General features: G+C 45.4%; 1 protein-coding gene across 1 annotated transcript; it reads right to left on the bottom strand.

Moving 5' to 3' along the window:
* Positions 1-5,158: 5,158 nt before the first annotated feature.
* Positions 5,159-6,704, bottom strand: LOC123168503 (probable CCR4-associated factor 1 homolog 11). The gene has a single exon (XM_044586386.1). The coding sequence runs from the start codon at positions 6,556-6,558 to the stop codon at positions 5,224-5,226; it is 1,335 nt and encodes a 444-aa protein (XP_044442321.1). The 5' UTR covers positions 6,559-6,704; the 3' UTR covers positions 5,159-5,223.
* Between the last annotated feature and the right edge of the window lie 2,849 nt (positions 6,705-9,553).

Here is a 9,553-nt window from a genome sequence, read left to right as displayed (position 1 = left end):
AATGCAACCAGGATGAATGTGCATCAGTCTGGAATTGAGATTCTCAATATTCACATTGTCGATAACAAGGTACCTAACTATGTATATAGTGAAGTCTACTTCTTTTGTCCGTCTTGTTGTTAATAGTTTTTGCATCGCTATTAGCCAATCAGCAGGATTTGAATCATTATATGAGTGCAAGGAGGTGTCATGTGCCATGTAAATTGTAAGTTATGTAGGGCTGGTTATTGCAGTTTTTAGTTGGGTTGCGAGCACCTCATCTACTCAACATCAGCTATACTTGATGTGTACTTGCATATATGTATCTGCCGCATACCATGATACTAACGACACTTTCCTGCTACCTCGGTACTTCAGTATGGTAAAACTTTTCTGAAAAGTAATAAGGTAAATTAGTCATTGTTTTGTTTGACCACGCGGAGGGCGCGCAGCCGGCTCTCGGACCATAGAAATTCCAGTTTCTGTTTCTTCTTCCATATTTATTTTTTCTTTCCTTTCTCTTCACCCGATTGACACTAATTTGTTTGTATGCTTTCTTATTTGTTTTGCAAGTACAGATCATGGTGTTGATTGCTGACTCGCCTTTCAACAGGCAGTGCAGATTTCTTGGGTGTTCAGGTAGCTTATTTTACCTCCCCCTCCCCTCTATTTTTTTACTTATGTTTGATGCAATCTTGATAATTGTTTGTTCTCGAACGGGTTCATAGATGGTAGTAGAACTTCTAAAAACATTTGATTTCTCATTTCATAAGTGAGTTGTCGGAGATTCTCCATCTACAATTGCAGTGAACTGTACGTTGCAGTACGATAAGGGATACGTTGCAAGAATACATGTGTGAGGAGAGAAAAAACAATCTTGGCTTTAGAGCCATAAGGTGCTGATATAGTTACAGAGATTTCATATTTGTAATTTGATCCCAAGATAAACAATAGTGACGTATGTCCTGTCTTTTATAATGAGAAGTACTTTCGTGTGCAGTGGAAACAAATGATTTTATTAGTATGCCTAATCAAATGGTTTCGGAGATCCTAGGTTTAGTGTGATTGCAAGGTCTGGCTCCATTTTTCAGCATCAGTTTCATGTTGGAGTGTGTAACAAATTAGGTGCGAACCTGGAACATGAGAAAATGTACATCTGTAGACAAGGACCAGTTAGATGGGTGCCTCATTTCCTGTTTGGTTCATGTATCGCCTCTTATTTTTAGTTGAACTATCAGATCATCTGTGGTTTATGGATTCTTTATCGGTTCTATGAGCCTGACAGGTTGTTGCTTCATTTTCTGTTTGGCTCATGCATTGCTTTTCCTTTTTGTTTGTACTGTCGAATCATCTGTAGTTAATGGATTGCTTATTAGTTCTAGGTGTCTGGCAGGCTGTACACTGCATGGGCCCTATAATCATATTATTAACAAATAATATTTGAGCTTTGCAGTGTATTCGAAGATGAAATGAGCCATTTTTCCCATGCTTGGCTGATGTGTTGTTAGTACTTATTTCCTGCTCTGTTTTTTAGGTTTTGTAGATGGTAGCCTTACAGGCTTTGCTCCAAATGGGTAAAAAGAAGTTTCTACTTGCTCTTCTAAGATTCAGACATCAGGCACATACATAATATATCATCTCTTATGACTCTGATGGTTTGTATCCTGGAAGCAATTCGGGTCCTCTGATTTTCAAGCAGCTTGTGTCTTATGCATGATTAGTGGGTTATATACTACACTTTTTATTTTCAATGCGACCATATAGACATAGCAACCAAGCTATATTATAAATTCTATTAGTATCTTTTTCATTGTTGATGTGTTCTTCCAAAAATCTTGGTGCCCAATATTCTGCTTGGATGTAGGATTCATTATAGCTATTTCAATAGTCCTCCCGGCCAGGCAAATATGCAGTGAATAGCGACCTTGGTAAATCTTGCTGTCGGCTACATATTGTACCATAGCTAGAAATTGTCTTTTCACTTTGTAATCCAAAGAATTAGCTTTTTGTTCTTTTCCGCAACTTTTTCATATGTAGGGCCTACATGTTCTGGCAGCTAATTGAAAGAAACTATCTCTAGTGCTGCCAAACACTACCGTAGTCACGTGTCCTATTTTTTAGTAATTAGCAGCACAAGGAAACTGATAGGTGTTGCACGCACAATTCCCCTTTGGCGCCGTGCAGATTGAAAAATCAACAAGTACCCTGATTTTGGTGCCAGACATATGATGTGTGCTCTTCACAGAAGTTTTAGTTGGCATACATGTGTGCAAATGGCTATTACAAATGCTCAGAATAATATGTTTCATCCCACACATTTAAATTAACTATAAGGTTTATATTTTATCAGATGCATGGGCACTTGTCATTGCAGCAAGAGTTGCCACCAAATCAGATTAGAAGTTTTTTAAACAGATTCCTATATTACTCTATTTCTGCCACCAAAACATTTAGTGAAGGCTCTTGGTGTTTTTAATAATTATAGCTACTTCTCTATTTCTGCCAATAATGCATTACTCCGCAAATGTGGACTTTTTCTTGGTCCCAAGTTCTGAATATGCATTAATCCAGCACCTATTTTTGACCCTGTAGATGAATTTATCCCTGGGTGTTTATGCACGGAAGGAGGAGGCATACCAATGATAGTTTTAATCAAACCAGTAAAGGACGCAACCGTCGGTTATGGTGTCGAGCGACTGAACTGTGGTGAACTGGTAGTGCGACTGTTAACCTCCTTGAAACCATTCACGTTCGTCCCTCTTGAACTCACGCAACAGACAAGCAACTCTTCTTTTATAACTGCAGACAAGTATGACTCCATACCCTTAAATTTCCTGCACTATTCTCAGGGTCGTTGAATACATCATGTAACCCCACATAAATGGTTAGGAGCCAGCTAAATTTTATTTATCTTTGATTCCCTACCAAAATATTTTTACTGCATGTGTTAGGTAGGATCTATAAGAGTTGTTGCTATGTATATGTTGTTGAAACCGCCAATGTAGTTAATCTCCGGCTCATCATCTTTCTTAGGTCAAGCCCTTCAGAGAATGCTTTTAAATTTATGAACTGAATTTAGTTCAAGATTTAGCGAAAATGCACGGTGATCTTTACAACTTATCTATTTCCTTTTTTCTGTGGGACTTCTTCAAAGATAATAATTTGGCAATAAATAATGTTCAGTAATCATGTTTCCCTTTTAATCACTATACTTTAGTATTCTTGGTATCACAAAATCTTTGAAACCTGATACCACTCATGTAATTAGCCATTATTTTTGTCATAAAGTCCCATGTCTTATCCGTTTTTCTTTCAAGGGAACAGACCAAACCAAACTGTGACTTTATTTGTAAATATTTGAAATTTATATTATGTCTCTTATGTGATCTCAGAGGACTTAATTTTTGTGTGCGGACCTCAAGCTACCTTTAGTGACTTACAAGCTATCAACCAACAAGAGTTTTCCCTGCTTTTGGAGCCTGCTAAGCTATCAACAAACAAAGAGGTTGCCCGTTCTCTTGCTAATGAAATATGTATTTACTAGAATTTTTGTTATTATTAGAAGAGGGTTATATTTTTATGGGAGGCTACATTTGTAATGGTTCGGTATTTCTACAGGGGTACATTTCTTTGTAGGTACTACGCTGAGACTGAAGAGGATGCTAGCCAGCAGCTCGCCTCTCTTGCCGTCACCGCTGAGCCGCCATGTCTCCTTCAGAGGCTTGTTGTATTGCTACATGTTTATGCTTCTTATCCACTCACCCATTGTAGTGTAGGTTTGTGTTCTTGGATCTCTTTCCCTCCATTTCTTATTTTTGGTGAGTGGGTGAGTTAATTGGGCTATTTTCCTCTAGGTCTGTTGCGGCAATTGAATGCTTCAAAGGATTTTAATGGAGTTCATTGTAGCTGAGTCGCGAATCTCCAGCTTGCTTCCATGTCTTTTCACACTGGAGACACCTCCTGCCGGCAACGGCGATGACCGCTACCCTGCTCCTCTCCCAGCAAAGGCATGTCTACCTCTCCTGTGAAGTTAAGGCCATCTTTGCCTCTTCCTTCAGGTTTTTCCTCTGTTTTTTGTTACACGACTTTGTGGTGCTTAGTGTATATATCATTCCCTCATGTCCATTGATTGAACAACTCTGCTACGTGTGATTGCATTAGCAAACTCCATTTTTTTGTATGTAGAAAAACAAAGGAAACTCCATTTTTGTGTAAGTAAACTGCTTTTTTGTGTAATTGCAAACAAATGAAACTCCATTTTTCTGTAATTAGAAACAAGAGAATTTTAGACGGTGAAGACCGCTGCCCTAATCCTAAGAGCCTACTGACATTTCACCAAATCTTGTTATAATTTTTTTATCAGCAGCAGATACTTTTAAATTTGTCTTTACAATTCCAAGTACATGACCATACTGATCCTTCTATTTTTGATGTAGCAGAACAAACGTTCGTAATTTATACACCTAGGCTCAGCTTCTCTATATTTATACGAAGGCCTGGAGCGTGTTTCTTTTGTTTTCAACTCGAGGGGACCAGGTAGGACCATATAGACACAGTGAAAGGCCAGTTTCTTTGTTCCACGCCTTACAAAAATGAGCAAGGCTGACATAATATTTCAGCCACCTTATCAATTGTAGGCTTAGAATGATTTGCTTCATCCAAGTGTTGTCCGTCAACAATTCCTTTGTTTGTCCATGTCAATTCTGATTTTAGTGGATACATTTGTTTTGGTAGGAAGTGTATTGTTCTTATGTTTATTCCTGGTATGTATTGACTGATGCAGTAACTGATGTTTTAGATTATGAAATCCCTATTTAATGAATCACTCGGTAATTGTTTTGTATGAATGCATATGCTGAATCTGGGTTCCTACTAATTCAACATTACCCGCTTAACCAAAACATTAGGACCGGCACCCTTGCGCCAAGGCGCGATTCCGATCTTAATAATACGGCTACACCGAAGCCGTTTGTATACCTTAACAACCTACGTCTTCTTTTGTGTCGCTACTCTGTAAGCGGTGGGGCGCGCCGAGGCGGGCATCAGCCACTAGTGTAGTTAAGTTCTTGATGGTTCATGTGGTCATGGAATTAGAGATGAATTAGCATATCCAAGCGTAGAAGAATGCCAACAAGCAAGGAAACTGAATCACTTGGATTCCTTCCTTATAGAGTACTAATTAATAACATAGTACTAATATCTTTGTAGCGAGTATATGTCTATCTACAAGTCTAGTACGTGCAGTTACACGAGCCCATCGATCTTTCCGGCGTGTTTCTCGCGCACTTTGTAGTCGTAGTTGGGGGGCCCCTCGAGCTGCAACACAATGGCGAGCATCACGTCGGCGGTGAGAAGGCTGTCGGAGCCGGCGTTGTGGGCGACGCCGGCGCGGCGCTGGACGCCCAAAGTGTTGGCCACCTTCTCCAGGCCTCCGTCCTCGATGCGGCAGGTCTTGGCAATGTACTTGGCGTCGAGCACCCACGGGCCGAAGAACTTCTCCACGCGCCTTCCGAAGTCCTCGAGCTTCTGCGGCAAGCCTTTGCTGCCTTGGCGGAAAAGCATCCTGGCGAGGTAGGCGAAGTCGTAGGAGCCCGAGAAGGCAACCCACGTGAGGGGCTCGGGGGCGCCCCTGCCCCGGCGCGGGCGGCGGTGGTTAAGGCCGGAGCGCATGAACTCGTCGGCGAAGTCGCCCGGGTCGATGCCGTCCTCGCGGAGCCTGGCGAAGTCCATGCCGTGGGCCTTGAGCATGGCTATGGATTCCGGCGCGTGCGGGTCGAGCCGCTCGTCGAAGCCCCGGAAGTTGAACTGCCACACCACGGGGTGGCTGCCCCCGGGCCCGGAGAGGGTGACGCCGAGCTGCAGCAGGTGCTTCAGGTGGTCCACGTTGCGCCTGACGAGCGCGTAGGCCTCCTTGGGGCTCCGCTTGGCGCGCGGCGTCGCCGAGTCGTGCACCGCGCCCGGGAACTCCGTGTCGATGGTCACCACCGGGTGCGTCGGCAGCAGCGCCGTGATGGCCGCCATTTCCTTCACCAGGTTCCACTTCCACACGTCGCGCACCTCGACCTCAGCGGGGCCCCTCGGGTAGAACGGCGTGGCGGAGCTGTGCAGCGCGCCCGGGATCTCCGTGTCGATGGTCACCACCGGGTGCGGCGGCGGCAGCAGCGGCGTGGTCTCGTCGGCCTGGTTCCATTCCCACAGGGCGGGAACCTCGACCTCCGCCGGTGGCTGCGGGGCGTAGTGGACGTGGCGGGCGAAGGCGGGCTGGCCCACGGGCGACGAGGGCGGCGAGGGCGTCCTCGAGCCGCGACCGCCGCGGCGGCGTCGGCGGCGGTGGGCGTGGGCGTGGGCGTCGAAGGCGAACCGGTCGACGGGCGGCGGCTGCATGCGCACCATCATGGGCCCGGGCATGGGCATGGGCATGGGCACATGCAGGAGGTGCTGCTGGTCGTACGTGGGCTGGAAGGGATTCCAGACCATGCCGGGGTGGTGGTGGTGGGCGGGGCCGGGAAAGACGGCGTGGTGGTGCAGCGCGGAGGGCGGGTGGAAGAGGACCGGGCCGCCGTCGCCGGAGAGCGCCATGGCTGCTGATGGAACGGAGGTGGCGGCGTCGTGTCGGCGGGAGTCTCGATCGTTTTCGCGCCGTGGAACGCGTCGCGTCTGTTTGTGTTGCGACGTGAGTTTGGTCTGATTTCAATATATAAAGACGCGCGTGTCGGTGCACGTGCCGTGGATCTGAGTAGGAAACGGACACGATCGATCCAGCTCGAGTCGGTGCTGCGAACGGGGGCGTCAGTCGGACTCGCCCGGAGTCGGATTAGAAGAGCAAAAAGAAAAAAGAAAAACACGTCCTCCAAGGTTTGGTTTTGTACGATCCAATGAACCAGAATCCACGGCGGACGGCGCATTTCCATCTGGGGATTCAGGGTGTTTAGATGAATGAAAAGAAAGAAAGAGGGTTTTCCCACGATTTTCTTCATTAAGAAAACCAAATTTGGCCTTAGCAACGCGTCAAACGTCATCTCACCAACATATATATATATATATATATATATATATATATATATATATATATATATATATATATATATATATATATATATATATATATATATATGTATATACAAGAGATCATGGCTCGAGTGGCGATCTCCGTCAGGCGGTGCTCGGCGGCAGTGGTGATGAAACTGGCGGCGGCCGGAGGGATCCAGCACGGTGATCTTCAGTGGCGGCCTAGCTTGGCTAAGTCATTGGAGAAGAGGGCATCGGTCAGGGGCGGGCCCAGAATTTCAAGAGTGTGTATTCAAAATTTTAAAGGCAGTTTTTTGAAAGACTAAAGCATTGTTTGGCGGGCGTATATGACTGATTCTAGTTATACAAGCTGGATAATACATGAAGATATAACATAATATAATATATTCACAAAATTGGTCATGACTTCAGATTGTCCACCAAATAGAAATACTATTTGTTCAACATATCGAAATAGCAACATCTAAGAGATATAGAGATAGAATATAACAAATGATAAAAAAAAAAAACTTACGGCTCTGATCCTTGATGCTTTGTCCTTTTCCTTAACTTGAAAGAAAAAAATCTCTTTCGATAAATGTAATCGAGCAATCATTCAAGTAATTTTGCCCATCTTTTCTTCTTAGCTTCTTAACTACTACTGTATATTAAAAAAAACTGAGCAGCATGAGATACAGAGAGAAAATCAATAACCAACGTCTAATTAGCAAGGTGAATTTAGTTCAACTAGGAACCGACATGAGGAGCAACCCTAGATCCCAATTTTAGTAGTCGTAATTTATTACTCCTAGGCCACATCAACACATCTATTTTCGATGAACAGAAAATACGTACTGCTGGTTGAACCTAGAGCTTCAAGATTGAAGACTGATGCGTGCCAAGATGGCAACATCAGTATCAGAGGGAGCGAGGGTTGGATGTCGTGTCGCTGGAATCTGGACGATGTGCCGCGTCGCGCTGCCCAGCAGTGCATACCGTTGTGCGCGCGTGCGACAGTCGATGGCCGATGGCGATCAGCCTGTTGCCCGGCGGCTTGTTTGCGAACAGAATTTGGGGAAGGGCAGCGCCGGTTTGTTTCCTGCTGGATCGATAGATTTTTTGGTTTGGCGAAGGAAAAACCTTTTTTTTAGGCAACTGGCGAAGGTAAAACTAAAGCAGCGACGGATGCGTGCGCACGATTGCAGCCTAAAGAGTTTTGGGCCTATGGGCCATGGCGTGGGTTGTGAGGGATAGCCTCCTTTTTTGATCTGAATTCGTTGCCTAGCACGTTTATTGCGTGAATTTCCTTTTTTTGATTTCTCAAGAAAAAATCAATTTAGTTTTTTCTTGTACTAGCACACATTCCAGTGCGTTGCAACGGGAGATAGAAATAGCACCTCCTTAGCCTAATAAGCATGGCTCAAGACCCGCACATGTGCGAACCAACCTGTGGTCCCCAGCCCACGAGAGTTCAAGTCCTAGACTTGACATTGGTGCTTGCATTTTCATGGATTTATTTCAGGCCTTACAGAGATGTGCATGTAGTGAGAGTAGATGTTCCCGTCGACTACGAAGGCGTTTGTGGCGACTTCATCAATCTCAAGATGATGTGTCGGTCCAGTCTCTCGATGATGCTCATAGGGGTAGGATGTGCGTGCGTGCGTTTATAGAGATGAGTGTATGTGAGCGACTTCGATTGTACTACACCTTCCCACTCGTATGACACTTGTATGTGGTACGATTCCTCTTGTATGCCTGAGTGCCGTGATTCTTTGTTGCCCCAGAGCTAGGATACCATATGGTTTGATATTGTGCCCATGCGATTGCAACTGAGAGAAAAAAAATCTTTGGGCCGATTGAAGATTAGAAAGATTAGAAAATATGCCATTGATAGCACTACAAAAAAAAGACACATCCGTGACATTTTGGGGCGAACGAAATTTTTTTCTGTCATACATATGACACTTCTATGACGATAACTGTGACAAAACCCGGTATCATCATAGATGTGGTGGGCTCCTACTTCTATGACAAAAAATCATGACAGAAAATGGGCTTTTCGTCCTGGGCGGGCCGGAGACGCAGCTGCATGACATTCTTTGGGCCGTCCATGACGGAAAAAACCGTGGTAGAAGCGAGGGGGAGGAAAATTTCGTGGAGTTCCCGGTTACGGCGGGAGGTCGGGGGCCGAGCGATGCGCGTTTCTCTCGTACACGTACGCGTGTGTGTGCGAGGCGTTGGGCTCTAACTGAACCGAAGCGATTGCACTGCAGGCTACGCGTTACTGAACCCGAGCGATCGATCGATGGCTATTAACTGAACCCGATCAAGCGATTCCTTCGCTACTGCTGCTAACTGAAGCTGATCGATTGGATGAAGAGTGAGCGTTGCAGGGGGTGGATGAACAGTGAGCGGTGGCGTTGCCTCTGGATGAACAGGACCCCGTGGTGTGGAGGGCTGGATGAACAGTAGACGGTGGAGGGGTGCCCGTGGAGGGGTGGTTGAATGGGACCCTGTGGTGTGGAGGGCTGGATGAACAGTAGACGGTGGAGGGGTGCCCGTGGAG

This window comes from Triticum aestivum, chromosome 7D, assembly GCF_018294505.1.
Source record: "Triticum aestivum cultivar Chinese Spring chromosome 7D, IWGSC CS RefSeq v2.1, whole genome shotgun sequence".
NCBI classification, from domain to species: domain Eukaryota; kingdom Viridiplantae; phylum Streptophyta; class Magnoliopsida; order Poales; family Poaceae; genus Triticum; species Triticum aestivum.
The sequence above is the reverse complement of the archived record's forward strand: the minus strand, read 5'-3'. Positions and strand labels throughout refer to the sequence as shown.

What these genes read in the sequence shown, in the direction of transcription:
- LOC123168503 (XM_044586386.1), bottom strand. Translation starts at nt 6,558, where the DNA reads ATGGCGCTCTCCGGCGACGGCGGCCCGGTCCTCTTCCACCCGCCCTCC.